At 36.5% G+C, this 27,547-nt stretch overlaps 1 protein-coding gene across 1 annotated transcript in view; it reads right to left on the bottom strand.

Moving 5' to 3' along the window:
* LOC145694574 (ankyrin repeat domain-containing protein 13D) overlaps positions 1–26,472 on the bottom strand; it is a 90,646-nt gene extending 64,174 nt beyond the window's left edge. Inside the window, exons 1-4 of the mRNA XM_081770915.1 lie at positions 26,049–26,472; positions 16,378–16,513; positions 7,415–7,539; positions 6,872–6,917 (exon numbers count right to left, since the gene is read on the bottom strand). Coding sequence (XP_081627041.1) covers positions 6,872–6,917; positions 7,415–7,539; positions 16,378–16,513; positions 26,049–26,147 — 406 coding nt within the window. The 5' untranslated portion in view covers positions 26,148–26,472. The remainder of the gene's footprint in view (positions 1–6,871; positions 6,918–7,414; positions 7,540–16,377; positions 16,514–26,048) is intronic.
* Between the last annotated feature and the right edge of the window lie 1,075 nt (positions 26,473–27,547).

Below are 27,547 nucleotides of genomic sequence, written 5' to 3'. Positions count from 1 at the left end.
CACTTCCAATGTACTTTTCGGCTGCAGGGAAGCAAACTGGATCCCACCTGATTTTCATATATGTTGTAAATTAGACCACAAGGAACACGAATATGAAGGAATTTTGACATTTCGAATGTCGGAACTCGAGATATTCGAACATAAATTGACCATGGAAGCAAACTGGACTCTACCTGATTTTTATATATTTTGTAAATTAGACCACAAAAAACACGAATATGAAGGAATTTTGACATTTCAAATGTCGGAACTCGAGATATTCGAACATAAATTGACCATGGAAGCAAACTGGACTCTACCTGATTTATATATATTTTGTAAAGTAGACCACAAGGTACACGTATCTGAAGGAATTTTGATATTCCGAATTTCGGAACTCGAGATATTCGAACATAAAGTGAACACGGAAGCAAACTAGACCCCAATTGATTTTTATATATTTTGTAAACTAAACCACGAGGAACACGAATCTGAAGGAATTTTGACATTCCGAATTTCGGAACTCGAGATATTCGATCATAAACTGACCAGGAAGCAAAAAGGACCCCATTTGATTTTTATATATTTTGTAAACTGGACCAAAATGAGCAATAATCTGAACGAATTTTGACATTCTGACTTCCCGAACTCGAGATACTAGAACTTATACAGTAGTTTTATGTAATATGTAAAAAAGTAACGAAGAAAGTTTTGTCGCTTTTTGACCTATGACTTAGAGCATTGATATATCACCTAAGACGTACCTGGAAGATCAAAAATAGTACCCATCAGTATCAATGACTTTCTGCCAACGTTTGGGATGGGCATGGATTCCTTCGCGGTAGAACTTGGTTTGCCGTGAAGCGAAGAAGGTATCAAGTGCATTTAGCACCTCTACTACAGAGTTGAACTGGAGTCCTCTAAAGTGAGTGTCCAAGGAAAGGAACAGGTGATAACAGGACGGTACAATGTCCGGACAGTATGGCGCATGTAATAGTGTTTCCCATCCAAAGCGTAGGATGGTGTCCCGGCTCATTCTAGCTATGTGGGGTATAGCGTTGTTCCGTAACGGGGGAACCCCATAGCGATTGAGAAGTGTTGGCTCCAGGGTTTTGAGTTTTTCTTGAACACGGCTCAACTGCTGACAGTAGACAGTTGCATTGATGTTCTCTCTGACCACCCGGTAGCAGTTCCCGATGCACGATGTCGTGAGCAGTCCAAACACACAGGAGGACTTTCTGCTGCATTGCTGATTTCAGCTGTTTTGGAACCAGTTCATGGGATTTTAACCAATGATGACGACGCCGTGGAGCTTCGTACAGGACCCACTTCTCAACACATGTCAACATCCTGTCCTCCTTCCTCAGACGAGACAGCAAAGAATCACAGGTGTCTGCACGCGTAGCCTTCTGGCCCGGAGACAAATCAGTGCTTCCCAAATTGATAGAGGTGCTGGCGAATGGTTTCTCCACTAACATTGAATATTAGCCCCAGTTCCTCACATGTCTGTCCACAGTTCGGCTCAACTGCTACCTGAAGATCCTCATTTTGTACATGTGTTGGTCTTCCGGCACGTGTGGTGCGTCTTTCGTGAGTGTTTCGTCACCGTTCTTAAACTTGTTAAACTACCCTTGCACTGTCTGCGTAATCACGACACCTTCACGAAAGGCCTGAGGTATCTTCCGCTCTGCTGCAGTGGTGTTCGATCCAAGTTTGAACTCGTATAGCATACACGCCCTTATGATGCTCTGTGGAGGTTCCATATTCACTCAGTCCTTACACAAATTCACGTTGTAACTGAACTGCCACAACCAGGTAGAATATTGGATATACCCACACCAACAACTGACCTTCGCCTTATATCCATTCGCATTCAACTCACGGTATGAAGGTCAATTGAACACAGACTTCCACAAAAAGCGACAGAACTTTCTTGGTTACCTTTATATATCTCACAGGACATAATATGTTTCGTATAGAGAATATTGTGTTTTTTCATATAGATAGATAGCGTCTATATTAAACTTTAAGTTTTAATATCTCGAGTTCTGAAACTCGGAATGTCAAATTTCCTTCAGATTCGTGTTCCTTGTGGTCTAATTTACAAACTATATAAAAATCAGGGGAGGTCCAATTTGCTTCCCTGCATCCTACTTTTCAAACGAAACAGTTTTCCAGAGTGTACATTTTGCTTCAAACTGAGTTCTGCCCTGGCTAAGAAACGTAAATTCGCTTCTATAAGAGTCTTGAAAGTTACACTTGAAATTGTCGTTCGGCATTCTTGTAGCTTATGAAGGCATGATTAATTCAAGTATGTTTGTCACAACATCTACAAACGAATATTCATTCGTATAGAACTTCCAATACATTACATTAAAAACACATGAACTACACAAAGAAAACCATTGTGCATTAGAGCAGATCTCTTATTAGCAAATGATTCTGCACACGCGCACTGCTCAGATAGCCCAGAGCCTGAGCCTGAGCCCGAGCGCGAGTCCAAATTTAACTCAATCGCGATTGAGATTGTCAGAGGTGTAACGGTTTACGTTGAATGTACCATACCAACTAAGTCCTCTTAGATTTTTCTCCAATCCCAAAAAGCGGGTGGTTTTTCGTGATTAAGATATGTTTAAGCGGGGGACGAATATAGAACCTGAAAATCGGGTGGTTCCCGCTAAAATGGGGTAATAAGCCAACACTAAGCTCAATAGAAATGAGGTATATCCCTATACACATGCAACTCATGAAATTCAATTTGAAATATCATCCACTTAGACAGACATCTTTTATATTATTATTACTCTTTCCCCTTGTTTTTAAAAATAGTACTGCCACTCTTTCTTTTGTTAACAAAAAGGCACCACCTCCCTTTTTTAATAAAAAAGAAAAAAAGAAAATCTCTATCTCAATACACAATTTTATTGTTGATTTGTTGCCACTCCGATAAATGTGAATGTTGTGGTTTTGCATGTGTTGACTGGCTTATTATCGCAAGTCCCAGACACCTGCAGTAGTTTATACGTGAAGGAAACACCGATCATATTTTATTCTATCTTTTTACTTCCCAATAACGATAGCCGTGCCTCTTTGAGAAATTGCAACTTATTTTTTTATTCTGCCAATTGTAAAAGTATATTCACCAAGAATTTTCCCACACTTTAAGACATTTTAAGAAAAAAATATCTTTTTTTCCTTCTGCAAATTTTGATCATTTTTTCCCTACGCCGAGGGAAATTTCCCTCCATCAGGCAACTGTGAGCCGGAGTGGGGACAGATTCTTTGCTGTTTTCTCGTTACTTGATATTAGTGCTGTCGTATTTTTGTGACATTTGCGGTTTTCGGTTTTTCAGAAAACCAATTTTCTGAAAACCGAAAACCGCAAAAGCGGTTTTCAAAACCGAAACCGCAAAAGCGGTTTTTAAAACCGAAACCGCAAAAGCGGTTTTTAAAACCGAAACCGCAAAAGCGGTTTTCAAAACCGAAACCGCAATTGCGGTTTTCAAAACCGAAACCGCAAAAGCGGTTTTCAAAACCGAAACCGCAAATGTGGTTTTCAAAACCGAAACCGCAAAAGCGGTTTTCAAAACCGACATTTCGGTTTTATGAAATTTCACTTTTTTCAAAAACCGGTTTTCGGTTTTTTCAAAAACCGATTTCGACAGCACTAATAGAAACATACCTTGCTTGCGATTTGGTAGAGTCTAAAGCCGACCATAGGCATTTTTGGTGGTGAATTTTTACGTTTTATAGAACAAAATTTTCCAATCTGCACTTACATTTGTACGAAAAAAAAAAAAAAAAAACGCGACCCAAAAGCTAAATTTCGTGACTTTTTCGTTACATTCGTGACCGATAGACACCCTGAAATGAGCAAAGCAAGCAGTGGAAATATGTGGATTTACAACCACCGACAAAGTGAAGACCCAACCATAGACTGAAATAGTGTGACGTCACATCCTTTTCGTTGCCATGGTGATCGCCATTTTATTTTCTATACAAAAACGAGCAAAGGCTGAGAAATAACGCATAAATGGTGATGGGTTATGTATTTAATTGTAAACATTAATGTAATTGAGCAGAAATGGAACAAGCAATATCCTAGAATTCTTTACTAAAGATTTTCGATATTCTGTAGGCAACATAAAATTCTTAATCGCAAAAGTAAAATTACTAAGTCAAAATAAATGACCAAATATGATTCGATAAGAACACACAATTGTAATATTACATAATACAGACAAATCAACACGATCTTTACATATGGTTTGTTCCCCTTCTGTGCAATATATCGAGGATACAAACGGATAATGGATACAAACTTACCTCTACTTCAGTTCTTCATGTTTGCCTGCACTCTGCCTTTTAAATATTTAAATCCACCATCCATTACGGAGGACACGTGATTAGATTCAAGAGCATTTTCGCCTTTTTGCACCAACTTTACTTCGTTCTTAGAGTATTTAAAAATTCTAAATAATTTCACAGCCATTGTTTACTCAACACCTCATTTACACACTCACGTTTGTATAGAAAACAAAATGGCGATCACCATGGTAACGGAGAGGAAATGACGTCACCACTATTCCAGTCTATTGTCGGACAAGATGATGCTGAGTTTTCTAGAAATTCCATGGTGTGGTGCTAACAGATTATGCTCATAAGAGGCAAACAAATCATCACAGAAGCATATTACCAAAATTTCCACACGAGGTTATGAGAGGTTATCAAGACAAAGTGTCAAGGAAGCTGTCCAAGTGGGTATTTTTGTTCCACAACAATGCTCCAGCTCATTCTGTACAGGACAGAGTCACACATGCTGCTTCTTTGGGCAATCAAATTTTGCCTCACTCTTGTATTCTCCAGACACGGCACCCAGTGACTTTTTTTTTCTTTCCGTGGATAAAAAAAAAAAAAAAAAAAAAAAACCTGCGTGGCAGGCATTTCTGGAGTGATGATGAGATGATATTCGAGGTGAAACGTTTCCTGAACAGCCAAAATTAAGACTTCTGCAACTAAGGTCTCCGCCAAGTCATCCGCCGCTCGGAAAAATGTATCGTATTGGAGGTTGAATATGTACGGAAGGACTGATACCAAGTTTCATGGTCGTAGCTTGATTTTTCGAAGTGATAATTACAAATTTATGATTATTCCTCGTATATATATACTTGGAACCCTGTTCATGATTTTTAAAAACGCTGTGACACTTACACGGACTTAGAAGTTCGTGTTTTGTGTCTTTCGAGCCCCAAATTAAACTATCTCATATCTCCTCAGTCAGGCACGTAGCCAGGATTTCGTGAAGGAGGGGGGGGGGATCCGTGACATGAAATGCTGTGGTCATCACACCAGGGGCTCGATCATTCTAAACAATTTTACTGGAACATAAATTGGTTCGTTTAGCCAGGATTTCGTAACGGGGAGGAGGAGGGGGGACGTGACATGAAATTCTAAAGGCCCAGGAGCTCGATCAATCTAAACTACTTTACTATCAACATATATTGGTTTGTGAGGATATGTTGGTAAGTATTTTAATAAACTAGAGAAATCTCGAGTAAAATAATAATAATAATAAAAAAAAGTATTGAAAAAGATTATACAATATTTACATCTTTCCTCTGTTTATTCAAATACATAACAATTTTCCTTTCATTACGATCTCAACTATTATAGAAAGTACATATTCACTATTATAAAAAAGTACATACTCAATAATGTCTTGTAAAATATTTTACAATATCTGCATTTCTTTTTCTGTTCAATCAAATGTTAACAGAACTTTCTTTCCACATATATTTTTGTTTTTATTATTCCGTCAACTACTGTCTGTTTCAAATGACAGGTTAAAGGAGCAGTAGAAAATTGTTTTTGAAATAACATGTTTGATATTGCAAGGATGCGCTGACGAAAAATTATGATAAAAAATGTCCACGCTGTTACACAACGGCACTAAGCTTTCGGAAGCTTGAAATCCCCCTGACTAGTAGCAGAAATTCTGAGAATTCCGCAACTTTTCTAGAAATTTCAAATTCCCTGACTCTTCCAGGATATATAGTTCACCTCGCAACAATGTATTGAAAGTAATACAAATTTCCTCATAAGAAAGAGTAATCAAAAGCTTCCTGTGCTTTATTTTTAACGCTGATCCTTCTTTTTCTCATTTCATTTTGTTTCATCCTTCCTTAATTTTTTTCATTTCTGGTCTCGCAGGGGGGTCCGGACCCCTCCCCCCTTGGCTACGTGCCTGCCTCAGTCTAGAACGTGAAATAAACTTCATCATAAAACAAGAGTATGTCAGGAACCGACTCCGCAACTTCATAATTAAGATTTTCGCCCCAAATAATCAGCGAGGTCATTCAACTACAAGTATGTTTAATCAAAAACACTATGCTCAAAATGTGATATTTCTTAGAAATATAACTGAACTGATGTAAAGTTAAGAAAAATATCCTAAAATGATAGATGAGTTTAAAAAAAATAATCAAAATGACGAAAAATAACCGAAACATGAGTGTAAATTAAAAAAAAAAATCCCCGTAAAACATTCACAGGACTGAAAATATGCGTAAAGTTTCGAAGCACTTCTCACCTATTCTCTGCGCAACCTAAGAAAACTTGCTGCTACATAAAAACAATGATGTATGAAATTTGTTTTGACTCTACAGAATAAACGTACTAGGAATCTCATATATATTATATATTTTATGCAGCAGTAAGTCTACGAAGAAGAGGTGAGGAGTGCCTCGAAATTGTACTGAGATTTTATCTTTCCGGTGCCTTGGGAAAATTCGCAAATATAGTCTATAAAAAAGCTTCGCTATCTCAGCTCAGTTATGAAAATATGAACACAAAGAAACTGAAGGCAACTTTTACACAAAAAGTATGTACTTACCCCAACTTGTGAATTCCCATTTCATTTCGACATAGAAATCAGGTGCCTGCAACAAAATTTAACACCAACGAATAAAATAAACAATATTAATATCAATAAACAGTATGATTACTTCTATCTTTTAAATTAACGTAGCGTAATGTAAACCGTAAATAATTTTTAAAAAATCATATTTTCCCCCGCCTTTCTACCTGAAGATAAAAATTAATATCTACACTGCGGATCACGAAAGCAATCTGAGAATTCAATATTCACCACTGATTTTAACTGTACACAGAATCCCAATAGGATTATCTCCTATGCGTTCAACTTGAACTATGTGTAACTTACTACATACTAGTTTGAACATAAGGCATACAGTTTTCTACGTTTCAGTTTGTATTGTATTCATAAATCGGACATGAAAGAAAGAAAAAGTAGAATAACGTAACCTCATCCAATTAAAGCTATGAAATGCAACATTTACAAAACTTTCAAAATTACTACTATTACCAAAATTTTGAGCATTAGAAAATTTTTAAAAATCTGATTTATCTGCTCTACCTCTTTTAGTTTCTGCAGAAGTTCTGGTATACCTCCTACACGACTTGAATACCTCTGGAAATCTCTTCTTTCCAAGACTAATTGAAGCAATTCGGGATCCCCAGTAGCCACAGCTTCTTGAACCACTGAAACAAAACAAAGTCCAACTGAAGAACAGACAAAACATTTTATCTAGTAAATTGTGCCCCAAATCTCACCTATATAGTTACTCCGAAAAACTTTAAATGTTGTACTGCATACTATTTTCTTCAAGAGCACAAATATTCGACTTTACTTTGCACTTGAAAAAGGTTCAATATCATCAGTTAATAAACTAGACTGGAGAACCAAAGAGAACAAAACAACAATTATCAGCTTGTACAAGGCTGGCTATTATGCACCAATGACATTTAGGCTCACAGAAAAGCTTGGATTTAAAAAAAAGAAAAAAAAAATGTTGTGTATAGAACTATTGCGAGATTTAAGAAAGTTAGCAGAAGCAATAATAAGACACAATCTGACAGACTATGGAAAGTGTGAATTTTAAAGACCATAAAACCCGTCAAAGCCAGAATCTCTTGAAATCCTGGACGAAACCAAAAATTATAGCCATACAGATGAAAACAAGTCCCAAAACAATATCACGTCTTATTCACGATGATCTTAGAATCTGTGCCTATCACCATAGAACAGGACGGCTTTTAATTCCAGCTTTATTGTTCTGAATAGAATAAATATATAATTAAATAAATAAAAAATAAAAATTAGATTGCTCGTCTAGTATGCTACGAAGTGCAAAAGTCAAATCTGTTCTTCTTAGACGTTAAGATAATCTCGATTCAGAAATTCTACAACCACCAAAATTATAAGATTTATGCGCGAAATTCTGAGAAAGTTTCTGAAGATCCTCCCAGCATTCAAGAAGGTCTTCATGAGTCTTCCGTTATGGTATGGTAGAGTGTAAGTTATGATATGACTATTTAAGACTTGAATCTGCTGGACTATCACTTGTGGCATGAATTGGAGATGATCTGTACTAAACGTCACTCCAATGTGCAATCTCTAAAAAGACCCACATTGTAAAGCAAATCCTTCTACAAATATTGCGTGATATCTTTGACACGTGACCTGGCCCTTTGTGACTTTCTATTACGAATGACGGAAACCAATTTCAATAACGTTAAGTGTTTCTCATGTTATTGTATTTGGATGAATAAATACGGCAACGTTAATTTCTTCAGTCATCTTATTACTAGATACGATTATGCCTATGAGGGACAAAATTTCTGGCAGTATTAGGTAGTTCATTAACTTAGTTTTCTTGAAAAGAATGTTCTTCATTGGTTTTAGGTTATTCACTCAAATAATAATAATAATAATAATAATAATAAAAAGCCTGTGGGTGTGTGTGGTAGGGGGAGGGTCTTAAGTTGCATGTACCCTCTATACCAAGTGTTCTAAAATGACACCCACGGACAACAGAGCGTTATTCTTCGTCAAAACAGGGGGCGCGGTGGCTCAGTGGTAGAACGTTCACCTCTCCTGCATAGGATCCTTGGTTCGATCCCAGCTCGCGCCAAATGAGCTTTGTGGTGGACAAAAACCGTCTGCGAGGGTTTTCTAGGGGTTCTCCCGTTTCCTCACACTTTCTTAATTCCACTATTTCTCATTATCACTGTTTCCTTTAGCCTAGCCGGCATATGCGTGGAACGTAAAACTTAAAAATTTCACTTCATTTCATTTCAGGTCAAAATACATCCCGTTATAAGGGAAAATCCTATATAACGGTATACATTCCAGGGCCTCCTTGAGCTTCTATAAGGAATAAAAATTTCACGTTGTAGCAACGTTGCAGATTAAGTTGGGACCACTAGCATTTCTCTACGAACCCATTAAGCAGCAGTTACATCGATTGTTATGCTCATAAGTGGTGCTAGTGTCAGCGTATATCGAATTTAACTTCTATCTGGAAAGAATGATTGTAATTATTGATAGATTGGTAGTTGTACCCTATGACTCTCATCTGTGACGTTGTCGTATAATGCAATTCGCGTCTCCAGGCGAGGAAAGGTTACAATTGTATATATTTTTCGCCTTATTTTGACTTGTAGAATAGTGCTCTGTAGTCCATAAGCAACATTTTCAGAACACCCAATATATTATTTATTAAACCGAACGGGCTCCCGAACAGCCACCTATCCATTTAAGAAAGATAGGTCCCTGACTTCGCGGTGCTGACGTGACGTTCACTCAAAACTTATATTGCATTGTCGTACCTCGTTGGAATTGCTGGAATGGTGTCTTTTCAATACTTGAGACATACAAATTTTCTTTGTACTGTGTAGCGAGAAAAAAATAGAAATTAATGAAGTATTTTAATAGAAATTAATGAAGTAAAGTGCGTATTTTATCGTATTCTTTTGGTAAATCAATGTTTATGGGACTAAATTATATCTCGGAAATAAGTTCACGTGAAATAATTTCCTATGTACAATATGTAGATGCATCCATTAACTTTAAGTTGTGAAAAGTTCAATTTACATCACTTGATACTTTTTGTGTAATTCAAATAAATGTATGACGCTCGGATCTCCTTTACTGTGGTAGGTAGAGAAACGTACAAAACACAGTTCGAAAATTTGGAACTCTAGTATTCCAAATATCTGAAACTTTTAACAAAAAGGGTTTAGTTGGTAGAGTATTTATTTAAAAAAAAAAAAAAAATGTCCACTCCAACATATTCTGTACGTTAAGCGGAGAGCCATGTTGCAGTCCAGTCTTTAAATTCCCCGCGCTTATATAAAGAAACAGCATAAGTAACTGGAAGTGTGACAACGCTGTTGTGCTGTGTTGTCGCGTTCAGGAAGCTTGCAGCGTGAAGCCTACTTCATAAGAATGTAATAGGAAAAAGTATTTAACATCTCATAACCTTTCACAACATCTTAAAAATAATAATAATGCATGTACATATCTCAATATAATAGAAATAAAACGTTGAAGTAACACATCCAAAAACTCATCTCTTAATCTATTTAACTCAATCACTTTTGTCATTTGTTGACTCATCACAGCTCCTGCTATCTTCCTGGACACTTATTAACAATGGCTCCTTTTTCTACCTCAAGATCTATCAGTATACACACTTTCCAGCTTACGAACATGTTAAAGGGGAAAAAAGAAATTTAACCTTGGCAATCACGCGTTCACCCAAGTTGTTTTGCGATGAATCCCCCTGCGGAATGTAACAGAAAATCATGGGTCCTTGATGTTTGTTTTCTTCCAATGAAAGAAAGCTATGCAATGTGTATGTGACGAGGGCTGTTTTTGCGTCTAATCACGTCGCACTGATTACGTTTTCAACACTTCCCTTAAGTTCGTAGGCGTCAAAAACTTACACACGCACGTCATATGTTTTCATTTGAATAAGACGGACGAATGTACATTTATATTTTTCTGAGTGTTTCTCGTGCTTTTTTATTGAAAAAACTATGGGTATTCCTTCTACGTGCGGCGGTATTACATATGGCTATATGAAACGTGAACCTACTGATTAACGTGGAATCCAAACCACATGAGCTCCCACCGGGAACAGTAGAAAAAGAAATGAATCAGTATGCAAAACAGCAGATTGAAAAAAAGAAAAATTACTAAAACAAAAATATTTTGTTTTCTAAGTGAAAACGTGTTACTTCAATTGAAAATAACAAATTTTTTACATGTGTGCTTATTCGCATGTGCTTTGTACGGAAGCCAGTTATACGCGATTTTTACAAATTAACTACGCAAGAGCTATCAGTATATCTGTCAAATGGTGGAAGAAGCTGTTTTTTTCCGCTGTTTGACTTATCACATGTTAATGCTCACATACTGTACAGGAAGAAAACAGTATCGCACTTCGAACTTTTTATGCGAAAGCAGCATTGAAGTACAGAGACTATTCCAATCTTCAGCCGGTTTAACAAGGCTGGTAGCAAGGGGCCATTACTCATCCAGTGCTCCCCCAATATCCGCAAATCCTAATAGAGTAGGACAAAGGAGGTGCAAAGTGCGTAGCGTCCGCAAGGTGAAAGGAAGTTTTTAATAAAATATTAGCGTTTATTGTCTGATATATGAAGTTGGACTTTGCGTGGGAAAGTGCTTCGAAATGTACAACACTAAAGAGAAGTACTTTGACTTCTAGATCTGAAAACTGATTTTCTGTGAAGTGTAAACTCAATATTACATATCAACTAAGATTGCATCATATCATAAACTTTGTAAGTGTATTTGTTTCTGTGCAAGTGTATTTTGTACTGCGTGCAGTAAGTAAGTAGGTATTTAAAAAAAAAAAAAAAACTGACAAAAAACAACGAATTTTCGAGGGCCATCACATGCAAATCAAAACAAGGTAAACAGTTTGTTTTCTTAATTTTTAAACAATTGGTACGTTTACTGTACATCCTGTTAATTTCTAAGAAATTCGTTAAAAATCTGTGGAGATATGCAATTTTAAAAATATTTTTAAAAACGTGCCGGACAGTGTACGTGACAAATTTAAATACCCGTCAAGCTAAGAGTTACACGCCAGGAAAATGTGGCAACATAGTACTCCGTATAAACTGCGATAGCGAAAGGCGCATAGCAGAGAAAATTATAATATATTTATCATTATTTATCATTGTTTATCTTTCAAAACAAATCCAAACAGTTTGGTTGAAAAAGTTATTTTAAAATCTTTCTAATAGTTTTTCAGATTGATAATACACCGCAGCAATTCAGAGATAATGACGTCTCACTTTTGGCTGAATAACAAGAAAATTACTAGGTGTTGAATAATGAAATTTTCAGAATTTACAGGTAATAGATGCACCTACATATTGTGCACAGGAAATTACTTCACGTAATCTCGTTTCCGAGATATAGTCCTATAAACATTAATCTACCAATAAAGTACGATAAAATACGCACTTTTTCATTAATTTGTATTTTTATTACTACACACTACAAAGAAAATTTTTATGTCTTAAGTATTAAAAAGGGAACATTCCAACAATTCTAACGAGATACGACAATGCAATATAAGTTTTGAGTGAACGTCACGGCAGCACCGCGAAGTCAGGGGCCTATCTCTATGAAATGGATAGTAGTTGTGTGCGTGTTTCTGAAAGCATATGTAATCCACATTTCATTTTAAATTGTGAATCAACGTGTCAAATTACATGAAAAGGGACTGTGGAAAGTATCACAGAAATAAAAAAATAAAGATTGGTTTATGTAGTCCCAACCTCTTTTTACCTGTCGGGTACAATCGTGAACACAAAACTACTATACATTTCTAACAAAAAAACAAACAAACAAACAAAAAAAAAAGTTTTTTTTACACATCAGTGTAACTTTTTAACTCAGTAGCGTGTGATTTAAGAATGAATATCAATTTTGTGATCGTAAGCCTAATCAGAAGATTTAAACACATGGTATTCTTGGTATCATACAGTCTTTTTTCTCTCTTTGTTTCTGACCAGCATTTCTTTCTCTCAGTGAGACAAGAAAACCTACTCAAGATAATTTTAAAGCTATATTTTTGAATAATGGTATTTTATTTCTGTGTTAAATCGAAGAATCTCAATACTATATTCACCATGAGAATTCTATCGGGTTAACTGCGTTTCTTTTATTTTCTGCTGTAATTTAATTACAATGCTTCCTATTCCTCCTATTAACAGCATTAAAGGTTTCCCCAAGCACACTTATTTGGCTTCCACAGATCCAATTCGCAGAAAAGCTACAAGATTATTCATACAGACGAAAAATATGTAAAAAATGAACTGTTAAAAGAACCACTCCATATTTCGTATTGTAAATAAAACGTGACAACATCTTCAAATTTAACATCTAAAAAAATCACAAGCTTACGCTTTTTTTCACATATTTTATTCTTTTGCCTGATGAAAGAAACGATTATAGACACAAACGTAAAACACGATTCTTCAACAACAACAACAACAACAAAAAATATAATAATAATAATAATAATAATAATAATAATAATAATAATAATAATAATAATAATAATAATAATAATAATAATAATGTTTCGTTTTACAGTGTGAAGCTACGGCAGACTTCCAAAGTACGGCAATTCAATACTCAAACTTGGAGCAGTACATATATAACTACTGGTTGCAACAGACTAAGAAGATCAAAGATAGAATCTGTTACTCGCGCGCTGAATCCATATCAAAAAGCCATTACTTGCTATGCCTTACTGTTTTTGTACTATGGTGATAAAGATTGAAACCGAAAATCATTAATTGGAACCAATTCCGGTTTGAATATATGATAAAGAAACAAGTAGAACCTATCTCTTCGGAAGCTAAAATGATTGCAAAAAACTGAACCTTGATATATATTTTACCATCTTTGCTCGTGTAAATTAGTATTGAAAACGGAAGTAGCAGTAAATTTCAACCACTTCTGGTTTTGGTAGACTGTTGCATGATGTCATGATATGTTCTTGTGATAGCCTGAATAGATAGCAGAAAATAGTTCTCGCTATAGGCCTATATTACCATTTTTGTTCTATAGCTATTAAGAGTAGAAACCGGAAATGGTTAAGTTGAACCACTTCCGATTTGAATACGGGGTTATGGGGAAGGGGAACCTGTTCTTGGAGCTTAATCAATTGCAACAAACTGCATCTCCATATACCTTATGTGGAAATCAACACTGAATCCAGAAGTAGTAGTAAATTTCAACCATATCCGGCTTTGGTAGAGTTTTGTGGATTGTCATCGTGTGTTCTCTTGATAGCCTGAATCGTTTACAGAAAACCGCTTATTGCTATATAATACCATTTTCTTCTATCGAGATAAATGCTGAATTGGAAATAGTTAATTTGAACCACTTCCGGTTTGAACAGATGATTAACGGGGAAAATGGATCCTATTCCTGGGATGCTGAATCAACTGCAAAAAACGTATCTCAATATTTCTTATCCTTTTTGCTCTATGAAAGTAAGTACTGAAACCGGAAGTAGTACAAAATTTCAACCATTTTTGGTTTAGTAGTGTTCGGGATAGTCATAATATATTCCTTTGAAACGATGAATCCTTTGCGAAAAACAGGTTCTGGCTATCTATTACAATTTTCGTTCTATGGCGATAAACGTTAAAACCGAAAATGGTTAATTTAAACCAACTTCTGGTTAGAATATAGCGTTAAGGGAGAAGATGGAACCTATTGATATGCTAAATCGATTGTAAAAAACGCATTTCCATATCTTTTATTGTTTTTGCTCTGTAGAAATTAGTATTGAAAACGGAAGTAATATTAAAAAATTAAATTAAATTGTTTTGAGTTTTACGTCCCACGCTAATGCCGGCTAGGCTAAAGAAGACGGTGATAGTGAGAAATGCATGAAATGGTGGTGTAGAAAGTGGGAGGAAACAGGAGAACCCGAGGAACCTTCCCCCCCCCACACACGGTGTTTATCCACCACAAAGTTCACTTGGCGCAAGCTGGGATCGAATCAGGGACCCTATGCACCAGAGGTGAACACTCTACCACTGAGCCACCGCGATCCCGGAATTAAAATTAAATCTGAATCACTTCCGATTTTGGTAAGAGTTCGGGATAGTTATGTCTCTGATAAACTGTCCTGGACCGCTGATTCGTTCGCAAAAAACTGCTTCTCGCTATCTGTTACCGTATTTGTTTTATGGCGATAAACGTTAAAACCGGAAATGACTGATTTGAACCATTCCCGATTTGAATAGAATTAATGAAGGAGATGGACCTATCCTTAGGACGTTGAATCGATTGCAAAAAACCATTAGATATTTCTTACCGCCTTTGCTCTGATACCTGTCGTCAGACGGACAGACGGACAAAGCTATTTCATAATACTTCCGACACTTATACATAGCATAGTTTGGAAGTCTAAAATGGAAGAGAAAAAAAGATATGTATTATATTATACAGAGGGTGACTCAATGAGAGAGCATTAATTTTTGGTGCAAAGGATCGCAGGGCATATCAGTTATGATGAACAACATCGTGTCCGTGTTTTTCTCAGGGTATTCCAGTTTCTTCTCCCATTCTCATTTGACCACTTCTATCAGAATAATCCACTTTAATTAATTAATTATACGAATTTCATTCGTCTTCTTTAGCCTAAAGTGCATAACTGTGAGAAATGAAAATGAAATGAAATGAAATCTTAAAGTTTTACGTCCCATGGTTATGCAGGTTAGGCTAAAGGAGACAGTGATGATGAGAGACGAGTGAAATGGTGGAATGAAGGTGAGAGGAAACGGGAGAACCTCGAGAAAACCCCCGAGCACGGTGTTTGTCCACCAGGGTGTCTACTAAAATTCCACAATGAAATTTCATGACTTTTTCGTGACCTTTTCTTCACCAAATCATAAAATTTCCTAACATTTTCAAGAGCGAATTTGGGTGCGAATTAGGCCGAATTTTCATCCATGCGATACAAACGTAATTTGCTTGCGATTTGGTAGCGTCTAAAGCCGACGATAGACATTTTTGGTGTTCAATTCTGACGTTTTATAGAACAAAATTTTCCAATCTGTACTTATATTTGCACAGTTAAAAAAATCGTGACCCAAAAGCTGAATTTCGTGACTTTCATGACCGTTTTTTGATTTCGTGACTTTTTCGTGACCGATAGACACCCTGTCCACCACAAAGTCCACACGGCGCGAGCTGGGATTGAACCAGGGAGGTGAACGCTCTACCACTGAGTCACCGCGCCCCCATTGCATAACTGTGAGACTTTTTTGTGCATTACATTATACGATTCCCTTATTCAGAGGTAAAAATGTTGAGCTTGACATTGGTACACGCCTCAAATGACAGAACTGAGCAGTAGTTCACAGAGGTTAAATGAAAAAAAAAAAAAGATAAAACACTGAAACAGACAAAAAAAAAAAAAAATGCAAGTATAATACTTTCACACAACTGAAATATTATTCTACGTAACTTACCTGTCCAACCTTCCTTACTTTCGGTGTTGACGTTAGTGCCATGTTGTAAAAGGACACGGGCTGCTTCCAGGTGGCCAAGAGTTACAGCAAGCATTAGTGGTGTTCTGCCCCGGGTATCTCGTTTTTCCTTGTCATGCTGTCAATGAAAATCGACATATAAAGACAACTTAGCGATATACAAACTTTATCGATTATTTTCTAATTACATTAAGTTTCATTTTACCAATAAAAACTGAAGAATACCGCAATTATTAGCATTAAACTAGTCTATTTTCTCTTGTGTTCTGTAAGCACAATAATCAAAAAATGAAATAAAGTATTTTAGTTTTACGTCCACGTTTATGTCGGATATGCTACAGGAGACGGCAATGACGAGAAATGAATGCAATGGGGAATAAATGAAGTGGGAAGAAACGGGAGAATCAAGAAAAAACCTACGAACACTGTGTTTGTCCACCACAAAGCCCACTTGGTGCGAGCTGAGATCGAACCAGGAGCCCCACGCACCACAGGTGAACACTCAACCACTTAGCCACCGTGTATTTCACTTGCTTTTGCTTCTGTATTCTCCTCAGAACGAATTTTTTCAGGTCGAATCTTGAACTTCTCTTTCCCCTACATATTATTTTTATTCTTCTGTATACAAGGAGCAAATTCTCCTTTATTTACCTAAATATGTATTGAATGACTTCAAGTGTGTTTGTAGTAGAATACCTATTATTTTCTACAGATTTTTAAATTAAATCCCACTGAATATACATTTAATTCTGGTTTTTCGTTCGACCCAGCTAATTTTCCCATTTTCCTCCATACCAACATTTAGAAAAGCTTCGAGTCATTTTCATTAAGTTTTGCATGTTCCTGCCCCGTAGAATATAATACGCTACATGAAACACTTGGTGTCTTGAAAATGAAATGAAATCTTTCAGTTTAACGTCCCACAATTATGCACATTAGGCTAAGGGAGACAGGTGAATAGGGCAACTTAATGATGATTAAAGAATTGGTGGAATGACATGTGGAAGGAAACGGGAATACCACGAAGAAACTCAAGGACCTGATGTTGTCTACCACAAATTTACCTGGCTGGGGATCGAACTACGAACCCCGCGCTCCACAGCTAAGCATTCTACCATTGAGCGTGCCCTCACAGTTGAGTCTTTATCTTCTGAGTTCAACTGAGTTTTCTGTTTAACGCGCTTGTGCAACACCAAGGGTTATGAAGGACAGAACCTACTATTAACGTGGACTCTGTAGACTTACGATACGGATTGAATCTGGTGCAGTTGGCAGGTGAGAAGACGATAAGGTAAAAATCAACTCTCACAGTACAGATCATTCCATCACATTATTTCGCCTTCAAAAGAGCTGGATTTTATCTTCATTCAAGATCTTCACAAATTGAGGGACAACCATATACAGCACAAATTAAAACATATCGTGAAATTCCACATAAATTATTAATGTGAATAGTGTTTTTGTAAAAACAGTGAATTGACGGGAAATAACTAACTAACTAATTCTATGGCCTATGGAACCCAATGGTTCAATGCCGCGTTCACAAAAGCTCTCCACTGACTTCTATCCTTAGCCAATTGGATCCAGTTTTTACTTTGTACTCCTATTTCTGCGAGATCCATCTTAATATTGTCCTCCCATATGCGCCTGGGTCTTCTTAATGGTCATTTTCCGATTAGTCTTCCAGTTAAGACTTCGAAAGCGTTCCTACTTTCTTCCATCCTGGCTACATGACCTGTCCACCTAAGCCTCCTAGATTTTATTACTTCCGCCATTCCCCATTTCCGTTTCTCTTGAGTCCGAATATTCGTGTCAGGATTTTATTCTCAAATACTTTCAGTTTGCGTTCTTCCCTCAGAGTAGGCAACCATGTTTCGCAACCATAGAGAACAACAAGCATGCTTATCGTTTTATATATTTTAAGCTTCAAATTCCTCGACAAAATTCGCGACAATAACAGATTTTGAACTGAATAATAACACGAATTCCCTGCTTTTAGTCGACATTTAATTTCCGTGAATATGGTGAATAACGGCAATCAGAAATCGATATTAAGTCACTGAATACTTTGCACTAATTGTTCTTTAAAGAAACAAAATTTACAATAGGGGATATAAAAATCCATGAAGAATAAAGGATCAAATCTACCCCATGTTGTAAGTTTGAACATATGAATATAAAACAATTCTACAGAATAAAATACGTTAAAAATTCTTGATTTTGACAAAATATATGTATAGTTTCTGTAAGAAGATCCGATTATTTCCACAGCTTGGGGTTACAACCTACCCAAAGGGTGAATTTACTCCCCTTCCCTTCCCATTTAAAAAACATGTTCGACGTTGATTTTATTTAAAATTGTTTGCTTTTGATGTAATTTGGTGCATATATTCTCTGAGATTCTTGAATCATTCCCTCTCTACTGAGCTAAAATTAATGAAGAGCAAAGGGTGGATCACTCCTCCACCTCAATTTCTTAAAAGTATTGCACGATAACTTCCGTACTTTCCTAACAATAGTTCGATTGTGGTTCAATACTGCGCTTATTTTTCTGTTAGATGGACTGGGGTTTAGTGTTCCATTCTGCAAGAAGTCTACAGCTTAACGTGGGATCCGAACTACATGAGTTGCTACCGCGAATCGAACCCAGGTATCCCGTGCCAAAGCCCAGTACGTTAACCAAATAATAGCCACAAGGGAACTCTACGCATATTTCTTGAGGCTTTGCAATCATTTCCACTCACTGGACTTAAATCAAACGATATGTATTAACCATTTACACCACGGAAACCAACGCACTACTTTCTTATAGTTGTGCTGGATTACGTGTGATAAAAGACTGTAGTTGGGCCTAGTTTGCTCTCGTCTTCTTTTTAAGAAAATAACTTTTACAAGGGTAGAGTCCGGTTAGAGAATTTTAGTTTCGCGTAATTATTGAAGAAAAATATTAGTTACGTGCACTTCGTAGTCAGTTACGAGAAAGCAAGCCCAAAGTTTCACAACAACATATATATATATCTTTAATTCACTATGCCCCAAGCCGCGTCTTGTTCCGTATCTATATTTTTTACGTTCATTTGTGAGTTTTTTATATCAAGAAAAGACACGTTAAAAAATAAAAGTAGAGATTGGATTAGAAACCATATAGCTTCCTATTACACTAGTAGTGCTCGCTTGCTGTCTTGAAGATAGTATGCAAACCAAATACTTGGATGAGTTACTTATCTAAACAGCTTTTCGAAATAATGTAAACATGAAATGAAATCATTCAGTTTAACGCCCCACGTTTATGCTTCTTAGGCTAACAGAGACGGATGATTAAGCGTGTTTGCACACGATACCGACAAAATCAGCGGAAGCCCCGCTAATATCGGTGTCGGCGTACTTTGCACACGTCGCCGACAATGTAGGTGATGCCGGTGATGATTTGCACACGTGACCGGCAATGTCGGCGCTAGTGTTAGATAGGATGTGAAAGAGAGAAGATGAGTCCAGCTACCAACAAGAGATATCTTCTTGCCTTGTTGTACTTAAGACACAGAAACAGGAAATGTAGGTCACGAAAGCTTTGGGTTCATCCATTATTGACTGTGCGTTCTGTAGGTGTTTTTTACACACTATATGAGAAACTAAGCAGAAGACGATGCGAATTTTTTTAAATTACTATCGTATGTCCACACTAACCTTTGATTTTCTAATAAAAAGAATTGGAAACCATATTCAGCGCCAGAATACAGAAATAAGACCCTGTATTCCACCAATCCAAATGTTGGCAGTTGCTATAAGGAAAGTCTATTATTATTATTATTATTATTATTATTATTATTTAATATAATATAAAGCTCTAATAAAGTTACTGACTGATTGACTGACTACTCCTAGATTCTTCGTTTTTTTTCCTTTATTTGCTTCCCTGTGGTTGTAGGGTTGCCAGACGACCCGGTTTTCAATGAAAGAATTAACTGTCCCGTAAAACGCTTTCGGGGTGCCTGTTTGTCCCGGTTTTCGTTCTTCAGATTAAAAAAAAAAATAACTAGTATATCTCACCTAAAAACGGAAGATTTGAGTAGCTAATTAATTTTACTAAACAAACAACAAGGTGTTTGAAAATCATATCCATTCTTTCGTCCTTTGGCTAAGAAAATGCCAAATGAGTCACTTGTCCTTGGGAGTTTTCCAAAGAGTGTTTGATTGTGCTGGTTTCGTTTCAATTCTACTTTACCTTGTCAAATATTCTATTCAATCATTGCTTATTGAGTAGGGCCGAGAAAAATTATCTGCACACAATTCTGATGAAAATAAAAGGAAGTAACAATAATCGGGATTTTTTACATACGCTTATGTTCACAGTATATCAAACTTTGAAAATTACGCTTAAATTAATTTCCAGAAAGTAATAAAATTTAAACGTATTAGTGGATTAAAAAAGATACAATCAAAGAGAGAGAGAAAGAATAAAAATAAAAAGGGAGTATAAAATAATCAACCGAAATTGGTTATCTAAATTTCCTATATTCTATTTGATAATAGCTATTTAGAGGGAAATCAGTACTCTTTAGAATTCCCACATTTTATACTTTATTTAGTAAAGAGAATTAGCTACTCAAAAACAGAGACTGTAAAGAAAATAATAAGCCGTTTCGAAGTTGTTTGTAGGACAAGATAATAATAATAATATACAATTGTAATAGAAAAAAATGGAAACAACAAAATTCCAAAGATAAGAAACGAAAGAAGAATACACAGCGCAGGGCTCATAGTGGTCTGGTCTCTTGTAAATAGTTGAAAAGTGACCAAAAGCACACGAAAAATTCACTAAAATATCATCATGCCCCCTTTTTCCTTTGTTAATTTCTCCATTAGCTCTCTCTCTATCTTTTCTTCTTTACGGGCTTCTTCCTTTCTTAGGTTTTCTGAGTATGCTTTGTAGTTTCGGTAAGCAGACTTAGCAGATATAAGAAGCTTCTGAGTAAGTGGAACCAGTTCTGGCCCATTTCCGAATTTCTTCATCCCAGACATTATACTTAACTTAGCATTGACAGTTTTTCAAAGCTATGAAATATTCAAATTCATCACCTACTGTTAAGAAGAACATACAAGAAGCATAACACAAGACGAACACGATGAACTACTCAAACACACATACACACTATGTTGAGCGGAGCGTTAACTATTACGAGAGAAAACTAAAAGATTATTATGATAGAAGAATAGACACAGAAGGGTTCTCAATCCCACCTTGAGAGCTTAAGCACCCACCAACCATCCACTGTGCTTTAGAAAGAATAAAAGCTGAAGTGAGAATAATACCGACTGTTTCACATGTGGCAGCAAGTACTGAAGCTTTCAGAAGAGAAATGAGTAACAAGTTTCTGCCTTTTTCCATTTATTTGTAACTTTTAGTGACAAACTTGAAAAAAAAGTAACTTTTAGTTAAAAAAAAAAAAAAAAAAACAAGTGACTCGCTATGAGCCCTGACAGCGCCTTGTCACTCACTCTCTCTTCACCTAAACCACCGGCCGGCCGACATTACCGGCCGCATGTGCATCCAACCATAAGAAAACATTGCCCTCGACAAAACCGGTGTCGGCGACATCGCGGGCTTGGCCGACAGCATCTGCCATGTCGGAAGGATTGGCCGATAATGTCGGTGGCGTTTGCAAGCTACGATTTGAGTAGATTGAAGTCGATTCCACCGCCGACATTATCGGCGCTTCCACCGATATTATCGTTGCCGTGTGCAAACGCACTAAGGCTGCCGTATTTCTATCACCGTTTGTGTTCGATCTGCAGGATACCTCTACTGACTACTGCCCGGCGATCTACACAAAAATTACGTACTTGGCATATTTTTTTCGTCGCGTGACACCGTGAACTTATCGTCGGAAAAGGCCACAATGGACCGCTGCTAGAATCTGTTCAGTTTCGGCGGCATTAGAGTATGTTCAACCACACAGCTCTACTACGTGACTGAACCGAGATACTGTTGTTTGACTCGTGGCAAACTCACGCCGTTGGGTTGCACATGCATGGTACAGTCCGCAGCAAAAAACCTGCTACATGAGCATGTAAGTTTATTGTGAAACGACGAAGTCTTTTGATTCAAAATAAGTGTGCAGGGGAGGACGCCGAGGTTTCTCCTGGCGTGATTCGTGCCACTTAGACGTTATGTTGATTCCCTGGGCTGTTAGGCGTAGTTTCACAATAAACTTACATGCTCATGTTGCAGAGTTTTTGCTGTGGACTGTACAGTTGCACATTGAATTCGACTCTATAACTGAATCAACCTCTATGTATATAGTTTTGCGATTTATTAACCACCCCCTTAATGTATATTCAGTAGCGTCCTTTCAGACCTTGAACTTCTGAGTTTACCTGTGTATTAAATTTCAGCTCCATCAGTTGACTATTTTTTGCTGCAGCGAAGTGCAACGGTTACATTCGTCATTTCTTGGGGAGATCTTCTCTGCAATTGAATATCAATAAATAAAAATTTCACGATTGATTTTTAAAACAAAATCATTTGAATTTGGTGTAATATAGCGTAAATATTTCAAAGGATTCCCAATAGACTCTACTGCTTTGAGTAAAAATGTGTCAATAATGAAGGAGTGAAGTCTACAGCATCACTAGTATACCCCTGAGCGGCTGGCCACAGTTTTCCATGAGGTAGTGCTTTACCATTTTGTTGCGTCACTATTACTACGTCGGAACTGCCTGTGATCAAATCTATAATTAACTGAACGAAATTGCAACAATGAACAGACACATTATACTGATTATTGCATGGTTACAGAAGGCTGGATCGCAGAATATGTGAATTTACGGGACAACGTTGTTTACGTCGGTTTTCTAAGGAATTTCCCTTTTCCTCCCGCACTCTCACTCTACTCAATCCACAACAGTAATTTAGTAGCATCTGCTTTAGCCTAAAGGTTGTAAGATGTTTAACTGAAGAATGAGATGTTTTCATTAAAAAAATAATAATAATAATAATAATAAAACATTTATCTTCTCACCTCAGGTCAGCAATCTCTCGATTGGTTTGGCTCAGTTTTCATCCATCCCTATCGTAGGCCAGACTTTTGTTGTCTTCGTAGCTTTTCTTCCCAATATCTTGTGTTATTTGGTCCGTATATTTTTGAAGCCCAGATTAAACTCGCACGGAGAAATGGTCTCGGGTAGGTTTTTTTACCCCTGGCCACCCATTTAAACCGTTACTGGTCGGTGATCGTGAGATGACAATAAAATGGTAAACAATGACAAAGCAGGGAATCAAAAGGGCAGTTACTATAAATATATAGCTAAATTGCGAGCACTGATAATAGTCACAATTCTAAACAAAAGCAAATGCTCCATACTCACTATAATAATTATTAAAAGTAACAAAAGTTTTCGAAGATCATGATTCTCAACATCAGCTTATTTGTAAGTCTGAAAAAAACTACAAAACTATTTTAAAAAAGTGAAGGGATAAAAACGTCATTCGAAGCAACGGCATTACTGGAGAAGACGGTTCTACCAAATTTTGACACATTTTCAGGTTAGGTTAGAGCTTTGTTTCCTTTAGCAGAGCATGCACTAAATAAGGGGCTCCATTAATACTTCCAGACTTCGAACCAACTTGGGACAATGTTTAGCAGACGGGGTCCAACTATTTTTTTCTAAAAAAGTTACAATTTCGGTAGTTTCTGTTCACATTAGATTAGTTTATGTTAGGTTACGTTAGTTTCGGCTAGGTTAGGTTATTTATGTTAGTGGCTCAGTGGTAAAGCGTTCACCTCCGGTGTTTGGGGTCCCTGGTTCGATCCCAGCTCGCGCCGTGTAGACAAACACCGTGCTCGTGGGTTTTCTCGGGGTTCTCTCGTTTCCTCCCACTTTATTCATTCACCATTTTTACTCATCTCTCATCATCACCATCTCCTTTAGCTTAACCGGCATAAGTGTGGGACGTAAAACTTAAAGATTTCATTTCATTAGTGTAGGGGTAGAGCATAATTTCCGAAATGATAGAATTTCGCATATTTCATTCAGGTTAATTTAAGTTAATTTTTTATGTTAGGTTAGATTCGGTTAGGGTACGTTAGGTCTAAGTATTTGTATCTTTCACTTCTCCCGTAAATTTTTATACTTCTTACGTACTTCTGAACCCCGTGTGCTACACATATACCCAAACTTGTGCTAGGTGGCCACTAAAAAGCACGAGTGCTATCTAAGAACACAGCAGGGGGTCCGAGCGGCAGCGAGGGGGTGCGTCCATAGGGAGCAGGTGAGTCAGCTTCGGGGGGTATACACATAAACGAAGATAGTGGAAGAGCACACTTACATATACAATACCTTTACTATCACTCAAACTTCATTTCAATGTGTTGTACATAAATTAGGCTATTTATACTGTCTTTCATTCCTTCACGATAAAATGTTTCACATCGCATTTTACCTAGATAATTTTTTTATTTAGTAGAACCGTCTGCTCGAGTGAACCCGAAGCAACTATACATACAGAACACTACGGCAATGATGTGAAGTCATGCAGTTGTTTCGATTTTTTAAGCGACTATCTAACATTTTTCAGACTTAAAAATATGCTGAAGATGAGAATCGTGACCCTCGAAAATGTTTCTTGGTCTTCATAATTATCGTAGTTAATATGAAGAATTTTCATTCGCAGGCCATACTGCCCCTTCAATTGCCAACTCTGTTATCAATTACCATTCTATCATCATCTCACAACACCCAACAAGTGATGATACAAGAGGATAGCCTGACAGAAAAACCATCCAGGGCATTTTTCCAATTGGGTTCTACTTTGATACTAGTCTGCTTACTACTTTCACACCACGTCTATTCAGATTCCCTTCAGAGAAATCTTTTCAAATTACTGCTGCTCAGCTTAGCGTATAAACGACAGATATTCAATTATATTGAAATATATCCTATCTCTCTCACTAATGCAGTTTAATATAATATAGTGTTTAAAAATATGTAGTGTTGTTATGAAGTTCATGATTAATTCTTTATACATAATTATGTTTTAAACTTCCATGTGCATCAATTGATGGTGGTAAGAGGAACACAAATATTAAGTTTATCACACCCTGAGCGAAAGCGTGGTGGGAAATAAAGTTTCTTTTGATAATCTATAACATTGTGCTTCAAGTAAACCATTATTTTCTTATCGTGCCCAGATTTACTGTGATACTGAAGCTGGGCATTTCAATATATTGAAAAAATGACAAATTCTGATTATTTGTCAGCTTATACATTAGGAATGTTGGGATGTTTAGTTTTTTTTTTTTTTTTTTTTTGTTAGGTCAAGGTAGTTTGATTTACAGTAGGTTAGGTTCTGTTTGGTTTATCATGATATAATAGAGGTGAAGCTTAACGGAATTTAACCCAAAAATGAAACACCACACTGCATCATCAATCCCTTGGGTTCGGAAACACCAAACTGCATCAATCTCTTGGTTCCGAAACACCAGACTGCATCAATCCCTTGGTTCCGAAACACTAGACTGCATCATCAATCTCTCGGTTGTAATCTTTTCGTTTCTCAGATTTCCGATAATAATTATCTTGAACTCATTTTTATCCTTCATTAAAAGAATTACATTAGACCTCTCAGCATTAATAATTTCGAAAATATCACTTACCAAATCTTTGGTCAATAATTTGTCCAGTTCCCTGTAATCGTTGTTCCATACCATCAAGTGCAAAGGGTATTCTTTCCTTACTTGTTCTAATGTAACCATTGTATTTACATATATGTACACATAAACTTTTTTTTCTAAAATTATTAATTATTTACTTATAAGTTCATGAAGGTTGTAGGTTTCACACTATATTTCTTATAAACAATTCAAAATCTACGTCCATTTTCAGAAAAAAAGTTTTTAAAAATAATTAATACGTGATCATGACCAAAACATAAACTTTTAGCACTTAGTTCTCTCTCTTTGCTCCCTCGATCTACGTAACTATAAATATTATAAAATTGTTTTATGGACACACTCGTCTACTGTGGGAAAGTATAACAACTTTCGCTTCGCCCATCACCGGTGTTAAGAAACTGAAGAAGAAAAGTGAACTAGAAATATTCTGTGCTGGACGGATTTTTTTTTTTTTTTTGTTGTTAAAAAAAGTAATCTTTGATTATTAAAAAAAAAACTACAAAACACACAAAAATTATAGGTTATCGGTACCCTGACACGTGGAAATATTTTTAGAAAAACATTTTTAGAACATTGGAAAGTCAAACTTCGGGCTACCTAGATCTCACTAAATAGCGAGTCCTCATTCAGTAGCAATATGCGTCAACGCAATAAAAACTGTTTAGTTCTGTTGAACGGTCCTGACTCCAGTGTGTTTGCAATAACTTAACTGTCTCATAATATTTTATAGTATTGCAATTCACAAATTATACAAAGAATAAGAGAGTCGTTCCTTCGCAAAATTTCCCAACTCCAAAACAACAATAAATATAAAATCATTGAAACACATTATCCTACCAAAGTAGCCACTGCCGTAATCAAGGGAGGATTACGGGTTTAAGCTCCCACCGATATTTTATTTTCTATATTAAAGTAAATGAAATATCTTGCAGAATTTTCACATTTCCATTAATAAAGTTAGCAAAGCCCCCCGAAAGAAAACTGTGAATACGCCACTGAAAGTAGTAAATATTATCAATAGTTATTTTATACAATCACTCGAAGAATTATAACACTGACAATTACAAGTAAATAAACCAACTTTAGAAAGCATAAGCATAAACCAGAATTTGTACTTTGTACCTGTGAATGGAAAAGAAACCAAATTTATCATCCAAAACCTTAAGAATAAGAAATCATGTAGGCCAGACGAAATACTAAGCTAATGAACTATCCACGCCATTTAGTTGTTTAATTAATCTTTCTCTAAGACTGTCGTCTTTTTGCGTACATTAGAATTAACAAAAAGATTAGAAAAGGATTAAATGAAACTTTAGTTTGACGTCCCACAATGATGTCCTTAGGCCAAGGTAAATGGATGATTAAGGAAAGTGACTGATGATGGAATAACTGGGGGGATTAAATGTGGGAAGAAACGGGAATATTAGGGGAAAACACATGGGAATGATATTATCTACCACCACAACTACTTCACCGGGATC

Source organism: Thermobia domestica, chromosome 9, assembly GCF_964235325.1.
Source record: "Thermobia domestica chromosome 9, izTheDome1.hap1.1, whole genome shotgun sequence".
Taxonomy (NCBI): domain Eukaryota; kingdom Metazoa; phylum Arthropoda; class Insecta; order Zygentoma; family Lepismatidae; genus Thermobia; species Thermobia domestica.
This window is presented reverse-complemented; position numbering and strand designations above follow the sequence as displayed.